The sequence below is a fragment of the Pipistrellus kuhlii genome, unplaced genomic scaffold (genome assembly GCF_014108245.1).
Source record: "Pipistrellus kuhlii isolate mPipKuh1 unplaced genomic scaffold, mPipKuh1.p scaffold_m20_p_4, whole genome shotgun sequence".
NCBI classification, from domain to species: domain Eukaryota; kingdom Metazoa; phylum Chordata; class Mammalia; order Chiroptera; family Vespertilionidae; genus Pipistrellus; species Pipistrellus kuhlii.
The window spans coordinates 32,896,589-32,916,714 of record NW_023425540.1 but is presented as its reverse complement, the minus strand read 5'-3'; the positions used below and the strand labels follow the sequence as shown (position 1 = coordinate 32,916,714).

Here is a 20,126-nt window from a genome sequence, read left to right as displayed (position 1 = left end):
TTCCTTGTATCTGGGGACCTTCCCCCCTCTTTATAAAGAAGAAAGTAAGGTGCCAGATCCATGTCCCTGTTAATTAGAAAGTGCTGCCCATTCCCAAGCTTTCTCTTCTCCTTCCTCCTTTCACATTAGCATGGAACCTTGCGAATCAACAAATCAATTAGTTGAAATGGAAATGGAAATGGAATTTGACTATTTCAATGCCAGTGTGTAGCTAATAGACTGTGTCAGAATATACAGACCCCCCAAAAGAAGCCTGATTATATAATAAACACTCATTAACAGCTTGAGTTATTAATAATGAACTGTACTTTAACATCAGAACAAAGAATGTGTACCTAAATGTAAGGATTTAAGAGTTTTATGGTTGACAATATGATTTCAGATACATTTATCTCATCTGCTCCCATTGCTCAGGGGAGTTAAGTGAGGCCACACAGCTTGACCCCAGACCTAACTCCCATTCCTTTTTCAACCATACAATATGAACATCAGTAACTTTAAAACAATAATATAACTAAATTGCATTAAATTGAAATAAGTAGAAAACAAACTCTAAATTCAGGAAAATCACACAATCTAGTCTTATTATTTAATTAAAACACAAAACGCAGCATATCATAATTTTAAAATATTTTATTAATACCAAAAATTGTTCTTTATTTAATACTAGGAGCCCAATGTACAAAATTTGTGCAAAAAGTAGGCCTTCCTTCCCCCAGCTGCCAGCACTAGCTTCCCTCTGGCACTCCGGACCCAGGGTTCCCTCACAGCTGGAAGTTCATCCAGAAGGAAGTCTGGTCTAATTAGCATATTACAATTTTATTATTATAGATGCTTGTGTAAATACAGGGTGGGGAAAAAGTAGGCTTACAGTCGTGAATATGGGAAAGTAAATAATAATACAAGAGCTCAGTGCTACAGATTGACTTCCTCTCATGAATAACTTCTCAATGTGGCGAAGTTCATTGTCTTAAGAAATTGCCACAGTCACCCACTATCCTGATCTGTCAACAGCCATCACCATCAAGGCAAGACCCTCCAGGGCAAAAACTTACTGAAATCTGAGAGGATAGTCCTAATGCCATTTACTTACTACTGGTCCATCATTACCCAGGACTGGGCGTGTGAACATGCTCCCAGGGACTCTCTGCAGAATTACAGAGCTTCGCTGATGATGACACAAATGCAAGTCTTAACTCAGAATACTCGGGAAATTGTCAAGGATGATTTGTTTTCTGCTCATGTTAAATTTAAAACTTGGAATTTGATAATTTCATGTACACATGAAAATACACATATCTCAAATATAAAAAATAATATAAGAATAAACTGTTTCGCATACTCACACCTGTAAACCTACTTCTGCCCCACGCTGTATATAATTAAGACGAGAATGGAAGGATATGTTTCAAAATATTAATAGTGACTACCTATGAGGGGAGTAGGATTATAAGCAATTTTGTGTGTATTTGGAAGAGTATAAGCTTATCTTCATTTTCTAAAATTTCTACAATAAATTCATTACCTACATACTTTTTGAAAAAGCCTTTTGTCATTGTTATTAGTTATTTTTATATTCTACCTTTAAACTAGTCAACTCATTATTGAACTCAATGAAAGTATATTTGAATATCCAAATATTGAGCAATTGATATTTCCTGTACATTATTGCATTTAATTTTCACAACACTTTCATCAGGCAGTATCATCATCCCCAGATAAGGAAGCAGATGCTTGAAGAGGTTCATTTATCAGAATCATACAGGAAGAGATGTGTTGGTTGTGAGCTCAAAAGCCCAGTCTCCTTCTGCTGGGCTGACCCATCCTGCCTACCTTTGACTGTTTCCATAGAGATGTTACAGGAGTTGCTCTGTCACAGACTTGGTGCAGTCTCTCAGACACTCTTTAAAACACATCTAAAGTATTAAAGTGAGTAATTTTGCCGAAATCAGTTTGGCTCAGCGGATAGAGCGTCGGCCTGCGGACTGAAAAGTCCCGGGTTCAATTCCGGTCAAGGGCATGTACTTGGTTGCGGGCACATCCCCAGTGTGGGGTGTGCAAGAGGCAGCTGATCGATGATTCTCTCTCATCGATGTTTCTGACTCTCTATCCCTCTCTCTTCCTCTCTATAAAAATCAATAAAATATATTAAAAAAAAATAAAGTGGGTAATTTTAAAATAATTATATGTATCATAAAGACTAGAAAGAGCCCTAGCTGGTTTGGCTCAGTGGACAGAGCCTTGGCCAGCAGTTTTAGGGTCCCAGGTTCAATTTCAATCAAGGGAATGTACTGGAAAAATATCCTTGAGTGAGGATTAATAAGACAAAACAAACAAAAAGACTAGAAGGATATGCTCCCAACAGTATATATCGCCAGGGAGTGGAACTGATAGTGGTTGGACTTTTATTTTCTAAGCTTTTATAACTCACTTGTTTTTGTGTGTGTGTGTTTTTCCTTTAAAAAGCTTTCCAATCGTTTTTTAAATAGATGAGTCAGAAAAAAATTACTGATTTTGCCTGTATCGTTTATCTGACCACTGGTGCATCTCCTATGAGGTTTATTACACAAATCACTTCTAGAAATGCACATCAAAATGTATACTACATCACCCTCTTGTCTTCTCATTCAGATCTCCTGTTAGACAGTAATCCAAGGTCTCTATCTGACTACTGACTACTGACTACTGTATCTTCAATGCTACAACCGCTCAGTGAAAACATTTGGCAGACTACTGGCAAATGAATAAGTAAAGAACATGCACTTTCCTCTTTCCCAGTTTTAGACACACTGACATATTCTCATATTAACTTTGAGGTTAGAATGTATGTTAAAGTCAGAGGGAAAAAAAATTGTACAGGGAATTATCTTTGCTTCCAAATCTTCACACCTTGCCAGAGGTGGATGTTATGGGTTGAATTGTGGTTTCGACCCCCAAAAGATTATTGAAGTCCTAACCTCTGGTACCTCAGAATGTGATGTCATTTGGAAACAGAGTTTACAGGTGTAATTAGCTAAGATGAGGTCATCCTACTGAGGGTGAGTCACTAATCCAATAGGACTGGTGTCCTCACAGGAAGACAGCTGTGTGAAGACAGGATCTGGGTGATACGTATTCAAGCCCCGGGATGCCAAAGATTGACAGTAAACACCAGAAGCCAGGAATGATTCCTCACATGTTTCAGAGGGAGCTTGGCGCTGCTGACATACGAATTTCAGACTTCTAGGTTGCAAAACTGAGAGGCAATAAACTGTTTTTTTTTTGTTTTTTTGTTTAAATATATTTTATTGATTTTGTACAGAGAGGAAGGGAGAGAGATAGAGAGTTAGAAACATCGATGAGAGAGAGTCATCGATCAGCTGCCTCTTGCACACCCCCTACTGGGGATATGCCCGCAACCAAGGTACATGCCCTTGACCGGAATCGAACACGGGACCTTTCAGTCCCCAAGCCGACGCTCTATCCATTGAGCCAAACCGGTCTGGGCAAACTTCTGTTGTTTTAAGCCACACACCTTGTGGTGCTTTGCTGTGGGAGCCTGTGGAAATCAACACAGTGGCCTTGACTTTGAATTTACAGGTAATGGGAGAGGAGTAAACAGCCACCTGAATATCATGACCTACAGGTTTTCCATGATTTCTCAGTGTACTTTATGATCATGAAAAATATTTTCAAGAACATGCCCAGTCAACACAAGAATGTTAGAGAAGCAAAACAACCGGTAACAAGTTTTAATGTCAGGTACTGATATAAAATATTTTAAAAATTAGTGTTACAATTCCGCTTTTCAAAAATTAACATTTTACAATTGTAGTAAAATAAAGTTTCACAAAGTTAAATTCCCTAAACACTTCATTTCAATATTAACCTAACTTTTTACAGTCTACCAAAATGTATTATTATTTTTTTAAAGCATTGGTGCTCTTCAGTGAAATGTTAGCATGGGGCCCCAACACATAAAATAAAAAGGGATGCTGTTCTAGTGTGGGGGGGGGGGGAGGCTGTGCTTCCAGAGGGGGATCACGCTTCTCTACGTGTCACCTCTTTTTTTAAAAAAAATATTTTATTAATTTTTTACAGAGAGGAAGGGAGAGGGATAGAGAGTTAGAAACAACAATGAGAGAGAAACATCGATCAACTGCCTCCTGCACACCTCCTACTGGTGATATGCCTGCAACTAAGGTACATGCCCTTGACTGGAATCGAACCTGAGACCCTTCAGTCCACAGGTCAATGTTCTATCCACTGAGCCAAGCCAGTCAGGGCTACATGTCACCTCTTAAAACTCTTAGAGCCCTAAGAATAGTCTGAGCACCATGGTATTAAAATAATAAGATTTCATTGACAAAGAAAAACTAGGAGGTTCATTCAGTAACCAACACTTTTAACCCTCTGCTTTCCCATGTTTTTCTGCAGTTTCACTTTAGAAAATTCTTTGGACACCAATTATTTGAATGGCAGCTATATTGAGCAGAAATTGTATTTCTATACCTGGGAAATTACAATATAAATGCTGCTGAATAGGATCCAATAACAAGGATTTTCCAAAAATGTTTTAAGGCAGTTCATTATTCATACTAATAAAAATAAAACATTTCTCATGAATACTAGTAAATCCCCAAAGCCAAGATAGTTCTTGGGAAGATAAAGCATCCCAATAAATGAAAAGGGGGATTCTAAGTAAACGTAACGTCATGGGGCCTGAGGATAAACGTCCAAACAGTAGAGAAAATGTCAAAACAACATTCACATGGTCCTGTGAGGTGGGATGTGCACAGAACAGCTGGGCTGTGGAGATGTGTGCACGGTGAGGCTGATTAAAGATGGGAAGGCTGGGCAGTGCACTTGGAGCTCCCGGATCTGTCTCTTGTTTCAGCAATGTTCTGTCCCTGGAACAGACCCGGGACACCCCTTCTTCCAGCCTCCACCCACTCTCCTGCGTCTCATCCAGTCACCACCTTCAGAACCACCTCCGGGACCAAGCACCACACCGGTTTCTTTTTTCTGCCTTCACTTCTTATTGCCGAACAACCATGAGCTCCCAAATTCAGAATTATTCCACCAAGGTGGAGGCTGCACTCTATCGCCTGGCCAACCTGCATCTGTGGGCTTCTATTTCAACCACGACGATGTGGCTCTGGAGGGTGTGGGCCACTTCTTCCGCGAGTTGGCGGAGAAGAAGTGTAAGGGCGCTGAGCATTTCTTAACGCTGCAAAACAAGCCTGGTGGCAGCATTGTCTTCCAGGACATGCAGAAACCTTCCCAAGAAGTCTGGGGCAAAGCTCAGGATGCATGGCAGCCACCCTGGCCTTGGAGAAGAGACTGAACCAGGCCCTTTTGGAGCTGCAGGCCCTGGGTTCTATCCGTGCAGACCCTCAGCTCTGTGACTTCCTGCAGAACCACTTCCTGGGCGAAGAGGTGAAACTGATCAAGAAGATGGGCGACACCTGGCTCACCTCCGCAGGCTGGGAGCATCTCTTCGAAAGGCTCTCCCTCAAGCACAACTAGGAGCCGGTGGAGTGCAGAGGTCTTTCAGAGGCCTCTCTGCATCCCCCTGGTGTCTCTGGCTTTTATCCGAGCCTCTTCCTCAAACTACTAGCCATTCTTTTAGCCACCCTGGAGCCCTCTCCTATGCACTGGACCAAATGAAACAATCAAGCTTTTTGCAGCAAAACAAACAAACAAAACAGATGGCAAGGCTGTGTTAGACCCACTGGGCACAGAACCACAATGAAAGCACTGACTTAAGGTTACGTGTGGTTAGACGTGTGATTAGCGTTATTAACAACACAACAGAGAAGGTCAGGAGACACATGGCCTTGTGGTTAGCTGGCAGAGCTTGCTCATTAAGGACCTTTCCAGAGACTTTTTCTAGGGAGTTTATCAATTTCACAAACATTTCTATAGATGCCACTAATGTAGCTCTTAGAATGTGCCAGGCTCTATTCTACGCATTTGATCCTCATAACAACCCTATGAGGTGGGTACTATTTTAGCCCCATTTTACAGGCGGGGAAATAGGCGTATAGAGATTACACAACTTGCCCAAGATCGTCAGGCTTGAAAATGTTGATCTTGAATTCAAACCCTCTTCAGGGGAAAAAAATGACACGTTTGGCTAGGATGACAAATGTGTCCTAGAAAATCTTGGGAGCCGGCCTGAGTAAAAAAGGAAAACCTGATCCCCTACAGCACCAGAATCGAGACTTTCTCAGCACCAGAGCTGCTCTCACACCCCAGGACGTGAGTTCTAAATCACTTTCAATTTCAACAAAGAGAAACATAAATTGTGCTCGGATGAATTCAGTATGTCTTCCAGTCTTAGTGAAGTTGAGGTTTTTCTGAAATGTCTGATGGGAAACCATACTGTTCTAACATTGCAGGCTGGCTAAACCAACCGAAACCTGATTCAGGAAGTACTTGCTTCTCGAATATCACAGAGACCAATATAAAAAAAGATAGTAAATAAATATTAAGTTTGGTATTAAAAAAAAGTGGTTTCAAATAAGGTTTAAGAATAACCTTGTACATCCCAATTCATTACTTTATCATATTCTTGAATTCTTTGCTTTATGTGAGAAAGTTTATTCTTTAGATAGTCACAGCGCTCCTTTTTTTCCAGAAACGTAGGATCCTGGAAAAGAAACACAGTTGTATGTCAGCCTGTGCTACCTCAGCAAAGAACTCAGAAACATATACCATCACCCAGAAAATCTCCCTTCTTAACAGATTTTCCTGCAGCAGATTTCAAAATCTGCTTAGTAAGAAAACCAGCTAAGCTCTCCACAGGTTTCTAATAAACTGTATTTTTTAGAATAGTTTTAGGTTCACAGCAAAGTTGAGAAATCCAAAGAGCTGAACTAACTATAACTTTAGTAGTTTAAAATACATTCAAAGTAAACAACAACTATAGAAATGTTTAATGAAAGCTCTCTTTGGCCTCTACTGATTTGTGCAAACAAGCGAAGGATGGAGTTCGAAACGTGTAACGTAACATAACCTTCGGAAGGAAATGTGGGTGACAATTGTGTGTCAGTGCTCCTTTCCCTGGGTGGCGAAATCAGGACACGACAGATGCCATCAGAACAGAACAAAGGTGTCCAGCAGGCACCTCTGGTCCCTGAACAAGTAGAATCTTAAGAAACACAGAAAAAAAGCCCTGGCTAGTGTGGCTCAGCTGGTTGAGCATTGTCTTGTGCACCGAAAGGCTGACAATTCAATTGCCCAGACAGTGCACATACCCTGATTGCAAGTTCAATCCCCTGTTGGGATGGATAAGGAGGCAACCCATTGATGTTTCTCTCTCTTTTTCCCTTTTTCTCACTCGAAAGAAGGAAGGAAGGAAGGAAGGAAGGAAGGAAGGAAGGAAGGAAAGAAGGAAGGAAGAAAGAACTACTTTTAAAGCTAAAAGAATCTAAAATCTGCCAGTTGTCTCCATTGTATTATACCTGGATAAGAATATACTTTGAACAAAATAATTTTACTAACCTTCTTTTTTTTCTTAAATTCTTCATGGATTCTTGAAATTCTCTCATGTTCCTAGAAATGGCATATTGTATACTTGAATTAAAACACTTGCATTTACTCACAACCTATCTCAAGAATGTGTCTCAAAGTACACAGGGAATTAGAACAGAAAACAATTTTTACCTAAGACTGCAATCACTGTATTCATACACACAAATGCAATCCACTGGACGTGTGAGGATTACTATGTGCAGGCACCGGGCTGAGGCGTGAACAGGGGAAAGGCCCCGCGGGCATGAAGCCAGAAGCGAGTCTGAGCGGCACTGCCTGCCAGCGGTGTGACCCTGAGCAAGATCGTGACCCTGCGAAGACTCAGTTTTCTTACTGGCAAAATGGAAACAATAACCATACGTACGTACCTCATAGGACGGTGAGAAGCTTCACTTACATGAAATGACCCCTGTAAAGTGCTTGGCACAGAGTGATCACACTCGCTATTACTCAGCATCATTTTCAGCCTCGTTGGAAAGCTCTTTTTTGTGTTATCACATATTGTGATCGAGAGGTTCAGATTATTCAACTTTTGAAAACAGCTAATATAATGTTCCTTCTAACTTTAAGTTTTATATAAAAATGTGCAATTTATACTTTACTTAAATAAGAAAATAAAACCCCTGTCTAATAATTTAAGGCCGAAGACATTATGTAATTTGAATTGTAATCTTGACTAGTCACCTTGAAGACCTCAAGTGACTTACTTCCCTAGACACACACAGCAGACGCGTGTGGTTATGACTTCTCTGTATTTCAAAAAAGGTCACTCAGTGTCCCAGGCAGCCGCAGACACTGACCTGCTGGCTTCCCGAATGGAACGGCAGTCTGCTCATCACTGCGTCCAGCTCGTCGAACTTCCTCAGGACGGCCTGGACTTCTGCAGAGAGCTCCTTGTACTCTGAAAACTGGTCTTGGAACACTGCCTTATAGCGCTCTCGTTCATCATCCGTCCGAATCACGGGGTATTTCCTGGGGGGAAGGGGGGAGGAATTAACCAGAGTTATAACTTGTTCACTAAAACAAGCTGAACGCGAAATCAGTTTAGCTTATTCCTCACTGACCAAACTGTGTACCTCCAACTCAGTATGCTACCTCAGAGGTAACAAACAACTGCTCAAACAGAAGTGATTGTAAGCAGAGGGGATTGACTTGGAGACAAAGAAAAATGAAAAGCCCAAATGGAAACTCTCAGTTTCTACCTCGAAGGAGGATTTATGTTGATACTCACGCCACATAGTCAGGCAACATGATAGGTTTGGGAATGTGGCCCGAGGGGATGTGTCCACTCAGTATTTCAGGTTTCATATTTGTTGGTCTCAGTTCTTTGAAATGAACTTCTTGGTCTCTCTGTCTGTCACTGCCGACGGCCATTTCACACTATCGTTTAGGGAGAAAAAGAAGATTTGTTTATAAACAGAGACAGAAGGATTTTATTCTTAGAAGAAAATGAAGGGGCAAGAAGAATAAAAGCAGGAACAACAATTTCCGTGTTGCTTTAGAATTACATGTGTTACAGTCACAAAGTTGTTCTGTTTCTGTAACAGGAACATTGAGACGTGGGAGAGCACACACGAGGTATAACACCCTCCGACCTCAATCACATGTACGTCCAAAATGGACGATGACATGGTGGGAGTGTGTGACTTAAGTACTTCATTTATTTAGGATTTATACCCCTAACTAATTGTAAGAGGATAAAAAATGTAGTCCAAAATGGGAAATTTAGGACCAAAATGGAACAAGTCTAGTTACATGGAATAAGAAAGAATGACACCAGAACCTGAGATGAATGAATTACAAGTAGGCACTGAGCAGGTCAGAGAGGGATGCACGTTGCATTGTTTTCATTATCTGAAAGGAAAGCAACGAATCCAGAGGGGAGGTGGTGGATGCCTTGAACTTGCCCACGTGTCCCTAACCTGGGATTCCATGGAGGCTGTGAGGACCCTGGAGGAGGTGGATTAAGTCACCCTGGTTTCTACACTGGAGAGTGCTAGAGGCCTTTTGAATAAAAAATGGTACTTTCCAAAGACAGGAAAAGAACATAAGATGGAAGCGGCCCAGGGGACAAGCCTCACGAGCTAAAAGAGCCGAAAGAAGGGCAGTGGGAGTGGAAGGCCGGGCGAGCCTGCCCTAGACCAGGCCGGCTAAGACGGTGTGCAGCTTTGGGGCTGAGAAGAGAGAGTTCAGGACTCCACTAAGCAGTGCCCAGACCACCACACCAGCTGGTACGGTTGGTGGATGCCAGGAAAGGGGTTTCCATGTCACATGTAAAGGAGCCCTGTTCAGAGAGGTTTCAGACGTTCTCCAAGGTCCCACGGCTGTGACGGCTGTGACGTGCAAAGGCCACAATGAAAACCCAGAACCTTTTGGCTCACTGATAACTTCAAAGGAGTAATACAAGGAAACTGGTCTACGTAGCTGTATATTGTTCAATCGCTACGTTCCCTGAGGTGCTGGTGGCACGCCAGAAAGGAGTCTGAGCAGGGCGGGGCGGGCAACGCCGTCCTGCTGGTGGAATGAACTTGAGCTGGGCACACTGATGCCTCCCCAGAGGGGTCCGCTCCCCTCCTCTGCCCCCACGGACCCCTGGCTCATGCTTGTTAAACTAAACGGAGAGTAGCTTGGGAGGCCCCCACTTCACTGAAAACAAATGTAAAGTGAGGTTTTAAAACCATGCCAGGCAGCTTTTAAAATCCTTTGTTTCTTGATTTCCTATCGCTAAGGCTGCCTTTGAGGTTTGGTCTAACATTAGCTCCTTCTAAAAACCACTAGCTCCTATCTCGCCAAACCGCACGGCTGATGAGAGGATCAGCCTCCGAGGCTGCTCAGCAGGGAGGGTTATGGAAAGGAGAAGTCTGCAGCCCAGGTGCCCGGAAAGGGAGCCAGCCCGCCTCTGAGCAGGCCCTCACAGGGGCAGGACAGTCCATAGGAGGGTTGGCTTTTTCCTGGGTGAAGTTTCTTCAAGCAGGAACTGCTCGTTTTCCTTACTTGTCTTTCCCTATTTCCAAGAGTTACTTTTTAATATAAAGAAGGAGTTTTAAGAAACCAGAACACTTCCACAAAGACCATTTCATCTGCTTCAGTGTGTTTTTGTTTTTATGCTCATAACGTTTCCTTCCACCCTTTTGGTGTGAACTGATCACCAGTTCAGAAAAAGGGTTTTTTTTGGAAAAGGCCTGGAACTGGACCTGAGACAGAATCAAACCACTTTAAGCTTTCACAGGAAGGATGCCCTGGCTCCAGCCCCAGCCAGACCGCGCTCAGCAGCGTTCTGATGACAAACACAAGCCCCCATGTAGGGCCTTTCTTTGCTTCTAACAAAAACTAGTTTTGTCAGCCGAGACTGGTTTGGCTCAATGGATAGAGCGTCGGCTTGGGGACTGAAGGGTCCCAGGTTCGATTCCGGTCAAGGGCATGTGCCTTGGTCAAGGGCATATCCCCGGTGGGGGGTGTGCAAGAGGCAGCTGATCAATGACTCTCTCTCATCGATGTTTCTAACTCTCTATCTCTCTCCTTTCCTCTCTGTACAAAATCAATAAAGTGTACTTAAAAACACACACACAAAAAAAAAACTCTAGTTTTGTCAGCAAATTTCAGAAAAGCTTTACTGTGAGCCAAGAGAAGGTAATTAAGCAACAGGGCAAGTAATGCTTTGGATATAATTACTAAGCCTCTCAAATTAAAAATGGACTGAATGAAAAAAAGAAAAAAAAGGGGGGGGGGGCTGAATGAATATTCTGTTAGGTTGGAAATAGCGCGAGCTAGGTAAGTGTTTCAGTGTCCATCTGCCCAATTCCCATTTTCTCTCCCTCTGAGAGTATAATGTAATGATGCATAGGCCCCCGATCCAAAACCCAGATTTTGGCTTTTCTATCTTAGGAAAGAAATCTGCTCAGTACTTAGGCATTTATTAGAATTTGTTTCTGTCTCTATTTGATCTTACTGTATGTCTATTTATTATTATTTTTTAAATGATCTTATTTGCTCTTTATAAATTGTGGCTGTTAAAACACCAAAAATGGCTCTGGCTGGTGTGACTCAGTTGGCTGGGCATCCTTTTTGGCACCAAAGTTTTCCCATCCAATCTCTGAGCAGAGCACGTGCCCTGGTTGTGGGGTCAATCCTCAGTGCAGAGGCAGCGAGTGAATGTTTCACTCTCACACTGATGTTTCTCTCTCCATCTCCCTTCTGTCTCTAAAAATCACTAGTAATAATTTAAAAACCTCTAAGGAAAAAAAAAAAAGATACCAAAGAAGGAATAGCCTAGTAGATAGTTACAAACAAGTGACAGAAAACAGAAGTTCAGAGATGGTAAGTAATTCCCCCAGTGTCACAGAGCTATTAAGTAGCTGATCTTGTATTCCAATTCAGATTTGCCTGATCCCAAAGTTTATTTCCTCTGCATCCCGCTGCACTATAAAAAGAGAATGGAGAAGTTCTTTATGTACTAATAAGGAAACATCTTAGAAATGTATTGTTTGTCCTGGCAGGCTAGCTCAGTTGTTAGAGCATCATCCCGATATGCCAATGTGGCAGGTTTGATTCCCCAGTCAGGGCACATACAAGAAGCAACCAATAAATACAGAACTAAGTGGAAAACAAATCCAATGCTTCTCTTTCTCTCTCACATATTCTCTCTCTTTAAAAATCAACAAATAAAAAACATTTTAAAAAATAAATGTATTGTTAAGTGGAAAAAGTTAGGAACATAACAGTGTAGACTGTATGCGACTGTTTGTGTAAAAGGGGGAGGAGAGCCAATATATACATAACACGTTTCTGAAAGGAAACACAGGACACTAATGTCTCCAAGTAGGAGAACTGGAAAGCCGAATATAGGAGAGAAGACTTTTGAATTTAGAGCTTCTTTTGAATTTTGGACCAAGTGAATACACTTCTTTTTCAAAGAAAGACACAAATCGATGAACTGGATTCTCAGTTTGTTGCTTAGAAATAATACCCAAATCTTAAAATAGAACTTTTCAATGAGGTAAAATCATGATTAAAATATTTTAAATTATTGCCCTTGCTGGTTTGGCTCAGAGGATAGAGCGTCAGCCTATGGACTGAAGGGTCCCAGATTCCATTCCGGTCAAGGGCATATGCTGAGGTTGTGGGCCTGAGCCCCAGTGGGGGACTTGTGGGAGGCAGCCAATCAATGGTTCTTTCTCATCATTGATTTTCTATCTCTCTTTCCCTCTCCCTTCCTCTCTGAAATCAATAAAAATATATTTTAAAAATAAAATAAATTATATTAAATTATTTCATATATGTAAATAATTATAATAATAGCATCTCATTTAATTAATTCAGCAATCACGCAAGGTAGAAATTACTATTATTCCAATTTTACAGATGAAGAAACTAAAGCATTAGAAAGTTCAATACTTGCTTATCACCACACAGTTAGTAAATGGTGGAATAGAAATTTCTTTCTTGATTCTATAAAGTTTGGCTTCTGAAAGAACTTTAAAAAGACTGCAGAAAGCTTGGGAGAATTTTATTTTAAAAGATTAAAACTTAAAAATACAAGAACCAAGAATTCACTTGCATAATTATTCATCTAACAAAAATAAAAGAAGCTATTACTAGCTTTCTCTAACTTGGTCCTTCACGTAGTAGAAAAAACCTGGATGTCCTTTAATGAACTCAGTGTAATAGATACACCTTCACAGAAAGAGGATCTACTCTGCAGATTTACAGACAAGAGAGAAAAGTACTTAACAAAATATAGTGACAAAATATAATATGAACTGTTTTCTTACCATTTTTCTTTTTGATGGAAATGATGGCTCACTTATCTGGAACAAAAAAAGTTAACATGATTTTTAAAGGCATGTAAAATTACTTTGCAAATACTTTCATCCATTTGCATTTATAGCCCAATCTTAATTTTACAAAGGTTGATTCTCTACTTTTCCTAAGCTCCTCTTACTTTTGGCCACATGTTGATGGGCCAGAGGAGATGGGGTAATGGTAATTCCTTGTCAATCAGGAACAAAGAGAATTGGAAATACGGAGATGGCAGTCTCTTAGGTAAGTTGCTTTGAATCACCTAGAGATTTTCTTTATTCTTGCTTCCCATTACCTTGCACAATTAAAGAGTTTGACACAGTTACATTATAAAATTAACAGAAAAAAGCCACAGGCCATTTCATCTTCTACCTTTTAGGAAGTTATAGCGACATCAGAGGTGATTCAAGTCCCTCCAGCCATTATGAAAAGTCTGATAGGAACAAGTTTTTATCAGAAAAAGAAAGAATTATGTTGATAATTACAGATGCTATGAATGTAGAATTTTGAAATGATATTAAGAACTCGGTTGTTATTAAATTTACCTAAAATTATGAGGATGTATGTATGTTTCACTACCTAGATTTTAAACTGATAGAAATTCTTTACTTTGTATACAAGTTCTTTACTTTGTATACACAGATGTAAATTTAAGAAATATGCTTAACAATGCCCAAATAAGCTTTTGGAAAAAAACTTAAATCTAGGTCAAGTTCTAGTAAGATTAGTATATTTTGTGACAAAAGAGTGTGGATCACATTGAAACAGACTGAGGTTCTCCATATTAAATAAGGTACTGGTTATATTTTTCCCAAATAAAAATTTTACCAATTAAAACTAAAGAAGAAGGTTCTTGATATAAACTTAGTTAAGTTTTTTTTTGTAGTTGTTATGCATAAGATTCATGCAAAAGAATAAAAGGAAACTATGTAAGTCAACCAGCAAACAAATAGTTCATCCAGTAAATAATGACAGGATTTCATTTTATCTATAGTTTTGCACAATATACAGGAGTGGGCAAAAGTAAGTGTACAGTTGTGAGTACTTGAAACAGTATATCCTTTTATTACTTATTAATTATTGTATTATTTATTTGTATTACAACTGTAAACCTACTGTTGCCTATCCCTGTATACTATGTGCAATTATATAGTATCTAGGTGATCTTTAGAAAAATCAGGAAAAGATGCAAATATAGTTAACTTGAAATAAAGAAAAAAGTTAAAGTAATATGACATTTTCAGTGTTATAGGAAATTCTACTACACACCACTCCTTAGAAGACAAAAATAAAACAAAAAAGATTAAAGCAAAACATTAGCTTATTTCAGGGTATAATGAAGCTAGTTCAACATACTCTTAACATTTTTGCTACCGTTCAAATGTTCAAATAAAATTATTTTAAGTAAGGCTTTGATACAATCTTATTCTCTAGGTATTATTAGTTCTCCTCCTCCTCCTTCTCTTTCGTGTATTTAACTAGTAAAATCCTAGAAATGAAATAAAGTACATGGATCCCACTCTAATTTTGGAACACTCATCTCCTTAAAGTAAGGATGAAACGTCAAAACGCCTGGGTAAGTTTCCAGAGTGTTCTCTAACTTACTTTAATAACGAGACATTTTATTTCCTGAGCATCTTGTTATTCACCGTACTCTTACTTGACTTTAACTCACTGGAAGAAACTGGGGCTCACGATAACAGATTTAAATGAGCACCTGGCTCCTCTAACGGAAAGATTATAGTTTTTCCATTGTCTTACCATACTGAGGAATCAAGACTGTCCTCTAACTTACTTTAATAATGAGACCTTTTACTTCCTGAGCATCTTGTTATTCTTCTTTGCAGGGATTCAGAAGCTATGTTTCCCCTTAAGCATCAGAGAGACAAACTAATGCAGCCAACCAACTCTGTATTGTGTTACACACCGGGTGTCTACTTGCAATGCCACACCACAGTGCACTGCAGGGCGGGCTATTCCAGGCCTACCATGGTAGATACGGAGCTTCTGAACTTCAGGTCATTAAAAAAAAAAAGGGGGGGGGGGCTTCTATAAAATCCTTGTTTTGAGAACTATACATATTTAACAAGGGAGTAAATAAAAGAAAAAAAGAAAAGGTGAAAGACTGTGACATTCCTTACCTCCTGCTGTTCCATGTATTCCCTGTGTCTCCGCGCCGCCTCATGCCTCCACAACTTGAGGCACACCAACGCACTGATGAGATACACAATCATGGTGACAAACAGGAAGACCATCGCCGCCGTCTGCCCTCCTTCCACGCGGCAGAACATCGCGTTCATCGGGGAGTTGAACACCGGGTAGTAGCAGAGTCCCCCCCGGTTGATGTCATTGACGTAGACGATGGCCGCGGCCATGTACAGAATGAACAAGGCGATGTTGATTCCGAATTCGGTGAGGGGCCACCAGTTGGAGTCCAGGAGGATGGTCCGGTAATACATGGACATGCCGAGCACCAGGAGGATGATGGTGGTGACCCACGCCACGCCGGCGACCACGAGGATGAAGGGCGTCTTGGGGCCGCTGTAGTAGTAGCCCCCGTAGGCGCTGCCCAGGCCGCCGCCGAGGCCGCCCAGGGCCGCGGGCGGGGAGTAGCCGAACATGTTGTACCACTCGCTGTCCTTGTGGATGTAGGCGGTGACGCAGGCGAAGACGCCGGCGCCCAGCAGCAGCTCGGCCACCCCCAGGATGCGCAGCAGGCCGGGCCAGGACTTCATGTAGGAGTACCGCAGGCGGTAGGCCTCCACCTGCTCGCTGTAGGTGCGCGCCGTGGGTGTGCGCCCCAGCGACCCGCAGGGCTCCCGGGGCAGCATGGCCTCCGCCTCCTTCCGGGAGCTATAGGTCCCCCCGGAGCCCCCGTAAGGGTCCCGGTAGGAGTTCGGGGGGGAGTGGTGGTTCGGCCTCCCCGGAGAGGCCGGAGGCGAACACTCCACGCCGTCGGAGATGTACCTGATGTCCGAGCCCGTATTATCCCATTCTGGGTCCTTCCTCTTCCCTCGGAAGAAGCTCTTCCAGGACTCGGGGACGAAGCGCCGGACGGGCTTGAGGTCCGGCGCCACGGCCGGCTCCTCGGTGTCACTGGAGTAGAAGTCAGGGCCGAACGGAGGCTGTAACGGGAGAGGGGGCGGAGGCAGGGGATCGGCGCTCACCGCCAGCTCGCTGTCACGAAGAGTCTGGAGGGTCCTTGTGGTGCCGTCTTCCTGGGCCAGGTCCCTCCGGACCTCATGGTAGTGCCTGTCTCGATCCCTGGATCTCCCATCCTTTGAAGACATTTGTGGTTTCTACACCTGTGGCCAAGATCAGATATCACTTATGATTAATTTTTTTTAATTGTTTTTATTATTTCAATGCTGATTTTATTTACTTAATAGCCAATGATCACATTTAGGGAGCCCATAGGATCATGTCTATTATATGATATATAAAATAACATAAATATGTATTATTTTAAGCATATATGACAATTATGTTAGCCGGGGACATAGGCATCATTCTATACAATTTTAAGGGCAATCAAAAACTTAAATCTTGCCGAAACCGGTTTGGCTCAGTGGTAGAGCCGCGGACTGAAAGGTCCCGGGTTCGATTCCGGTCAAGGGCATGTACATTGGTTGCGGGCACATCCCCGGTGGGGGGTGTGCAGGAGGCAGCTGGTCGATATTTCTCTCTCATCGACGTTTCTAGCTCTCTATCTCTCTCCCTTCCTCTCTGTAAAAAATCAATAAAATATATTTAAAAAAAACAAAAACTTAAATCTTAGCGCTGAATTAAAACATTTGTAAGTCTAACTTATGTATGAGCTCTGTAAACAACAAAATCTAAATAAACAAAAATAGGACTACATTTTAACAAGACAGGATGCTACCACTTTCCAAGTAGAGTCCTCTCCTCAAACATCTAAATCTAAATATTTAATAGTTTGAGCGAATAAAAAATTCTCCACCTTCTCACTGTATGTCAGCGCCATCAGTACATACTCTTCATTTTCATTAACTCAAATCTGCTTTAGAAGAATGGTCCCGAGAAGCAGTCTGTTAAACACGGGAATGAAGAGCCCCTCTTTCTTAAGTCAGGAAAGCCAGTTTAGGGGCATTGCTTCTGCCACTCTGAAATATTAACACTTGACACTAGATTTTAAAAACTGATTTCTCAGAGAAAAAAATATCACCAAAAGTATAGATTCCTCAAAAGCGAAACACAGAGCGGCAGCAATGACCATGTATATCACTCTTTTCAGAACAATTATCTAAATGCCAGTGCTATCGCCATGGAGAGACTCAGAAGCTACCTTAAAGGGTATTCAATCCACCCAAAAAATAAGGCACAGAAAAAGTACTTTTACTAAACCTGTTAATTTCCTTCATGGACACAAATACAAAAAGAATGAAGGCATTTACTAATGTAACTAGGTTTATTGCACATGAATTTCTCCCTCAAATTGCTTACATGTATATTGACTCGGAGATTCACTGGGCACATGACATTGTACTTGGCACTATGGAGGTAGCATCAAGATTTATTTTTTGTTTTTACTTTTTAAATTTATTTTGTGTGTGTGTGTGTGTGTGAGTGGGGCATCAAAACTTAAAAGGCTAATCCACCTTATAATGTCGAACAATTCAGACATTGCAAAGGCTTGCTTTATTTTACTTTGTAAAATGGAGATTGATCATTCCACAAATAATTACTAAATACCTGCTGTGTACTAGGGGTGTCGGTGCTATGTGCCATGCTGAACGTGTGTCAGTGAAGGAAGCCAATTGACATATTTGCCTTCCGGTGTGACAGGTGATAGCAGACAAGGGAAGTGAAATAGATGGAATGCTCAGGAACAAAGGTTAAGGAAGGGGATTAGGTGTGCACTATGAGCAGGGAGTTATAATTTAAATAGAATGACCAGGAAAGTCTTCCTAGGGAACAAGGTATTGAATACAGAAATGAAGGAGAGAAAGGAGGAAGCGAGGCAGGTATTCAGGGAAAGCATCCCAGGTGGAGGGAGCAGCTACTGCAAATGTCTTGTGAGAGAGCCTGGCGTGTGGAACTATTAAGGCATGGAGGCCAGGGAGACAAGGGTGAAGACGGAGACGAGCGAGGAGGCCCCGGAAACAATCCAGCAGGCCATGGTGGTAGCAACGGAGATAGCAAGAAGAGGTCAAATTTTTGACACTGGAAGTTAAATGACCTAATTAAACTTTTTAAATGTAAATTTTCTAACATAATAAAAATGGAAGGAATAGTATGATGAACTCCAATGCACCCATCAACCATCTTCAATGATTAGCAATTTATGACCAATCGTGTTTCATCTATATCCCCTACCTATTCCCTCTGGGAGCACCTTACTTTGAAGCAACATTTCTCCATCCTTCCAGGTTAGCCTTGGGGAGAAGCAGCCTCAAAGTTTGAAATCCAGCCGAGGTGCCAAGTATGCAGTCCATGTACAGAAGGGCAGGTACTGCCACAGACGAGACAGAGGCACCCAAGAAGTGGGTGGTGATAAAAAAGTCTAAGCTGGGGTCTTCTAAGGGGACACTCCAATGTTAAAGAATTAACTATGCCGGTCCTAGCACGGTGCCCAATGCAAAGCAGGCACTCTTAGAAGGGATAAAAATTATTTGTTGCCCCTTTATTTTTTATCTTTACCTACGCTTCAATTCTAGAAACGCAAAGTACTCCTACAGTTCTGAAATACATTTCCCTAAGAGTAGACGCAAAAAGCACAATCATTTTAGCAAGTTTTACACAATACTCCTCAATAGCTATACTGTCTATGCATTTAAAGGATTGACTCTGTTGCTTAATTTAAACTCGCTGTAAACAAACAAATAGTGGATTTATCTTCACCAGGGAAAGGTGGCTTACTTGAATTAGACCACCTTATCAATGTTTAAATAAAAAAACAAAAAAAAAGTATAAACCTGAAGAACTGTGTAATAGCAAAATACTTTATGCCAGAGGGGATGCTCAGCTGTCTCTGAGCGCGTCTTGGCTGTCTGGGTCCAGGGTGCCCACACAGATCGGTGCCCTGAGGCGGGTGGGTCTTTGGTTGGGGGCCCTGCCTGCGTTCCCTGCGTTCCCCTCTGGGAAAGCCATGGCCGCGGGGGGAGCAATATCTCCCCCTAATCCCCACCCCGCAAAGTGTCCCAGGAATCGAGCTTGGCGACCTTTACACACGCAAACCACAGCTTGGGCGGGCTTTAAGGTTTTGCTGGGCCCACGCAGGGGGCAGATTTAGGGCGTGTGGGGCTCCCAGGGGCTGGGACAGGCCCCGGGGTTTTAATTCTGAGTGCGTGCCCCGGCCGCCACCCTCTCCGCTCCGCTGTCTCCCGCGTTCGCCGCCCGCGCCGGGCCCGCCGCCTCGCCCAGCCTCTCTGCCCGCCGCCGGGGGCTCCGTCCCGGCGCTCGGGGTGGAGGTCCCCCTCCGCCGTGGAGATCCCACCCCAGAGTGACCGGAACTCAGCCGGCTCCGCCGCGCCGACTCCCAGGAGCGGGATCCGCGCCCGGAAGCGCCCGCCGCGCACCTGCGTCCCCGACAGGGACCGGCCGGTCCGGCCCTCGGACCCGCGCCCCGCGGCCTCTTACCGCCGGGTCCGTCCGCACTCGGCCGCAGGTGAAGGCGGGGCCACGGCCCAGGAAGCTCCGAGGGACCGAGGATCCCCGCTCACTCCATCCGCACCTGCCGGGAGCCCGGCCCGCCCCCCCGCGTCCCCACCCCCGCCCCCCTCACCTGCCGCCGGAAGAGCCGCTCCCGCCGCCGCACCGAAACCGGTCCGGCTCTCGGGGCGGGGCCG

At 42.7% G+C, this 20,126-nt stretch overlaps 1 protein-coding gene and 1 pseudogene across 5 annotated transcripts; one reads left to right on the top strand and one right to left on the bottom strand.

Annotated features, from left to right (window-relative positions):
- The first annotated feature begins 4,449 nt into the window (after window positions 1–4,449).
- LOC123651189 lies at window positions 4,450–5,682 on the top strand (annotated as a pseudogene).
- Window positions 5,683–6,466: 784 nt separating this feature from the next.
- MARVELD2 (MARVEL domain containing 2) lies at window positions 6,467–20,117 on the bottom strand. Of its 5 annotated transcripts, none has more exons than XM_036408820.2 (7): window positions 20,063–20,117; window positions 15,459–16,627; window positions 13,290–13,325; window positions 8,750–8,898; window positions 8,319–8,490; window positions 7,489–7,539; window positions 6,467–6,634 (listed from the first exon to the last, which is right to left on the bottom strand). In XM_036408820.2, the coding sequence occupies exons 2-7, from the start codon at window positions 16,605–16,607 to the stop codon at window positions 6,512–6,514; spliced, it is 1,680 nt and encodes a 559-aa protein (XP_036264713.1). In that variant the 5' UTR covers window positions 16,608–16,627; window positions 20,063–20,117; the 3' UTR covers window positions 6,467–6,511. The 5 variants fall into 5 exon arrangements, with proteins under 5 accessions (XP_036264713.1, XP_045427482.1, XP_045427483.1 ...); XM_045571526.1 differs by lacking the exon at window positions 20,063–20,117 and adding an exon at window positions 19,857–19,943 and having other exon boundaries at window positions 15,459–16,622; XM_045571527.1 differs by lacking the exon at window positions 20,063–20,117 and adding an exon at window positions 19,180–19,202 and having other exon boundaries at window positions 15,459–16,622.
- Window positions 20,118–20,126: the final 9 nt, after the last annotated feature.

What these genes read in the sequence shown, in the direction of transcription:
- MARVELD2 (XM_036408820.2), bottom strand. Translation starts at nt 16,607, where the DNA reads ATGTCTTCAAAGGATGGGAGATCCAGGGATCGAGACAGGCACTACCAT. An exon ending in TTCCATCAAAAAGAAAAATG is followed by an intron (nt 8,899 to 13,289) that starts GTAAGAAAACAG and finishes CCTAAACGATAG; the next exon opens with TGTGAAATGGCCGTCGGCAG. An exon ending in AATTTAAGAAAAAAAAGAAG is followed by an intron (nt 6,635 to 7,488) that starts GTTAGTAAAATT and finishes TTTCTTTTCCAG; the next exon opens with GATCCTACGTTTCTGGAAAA.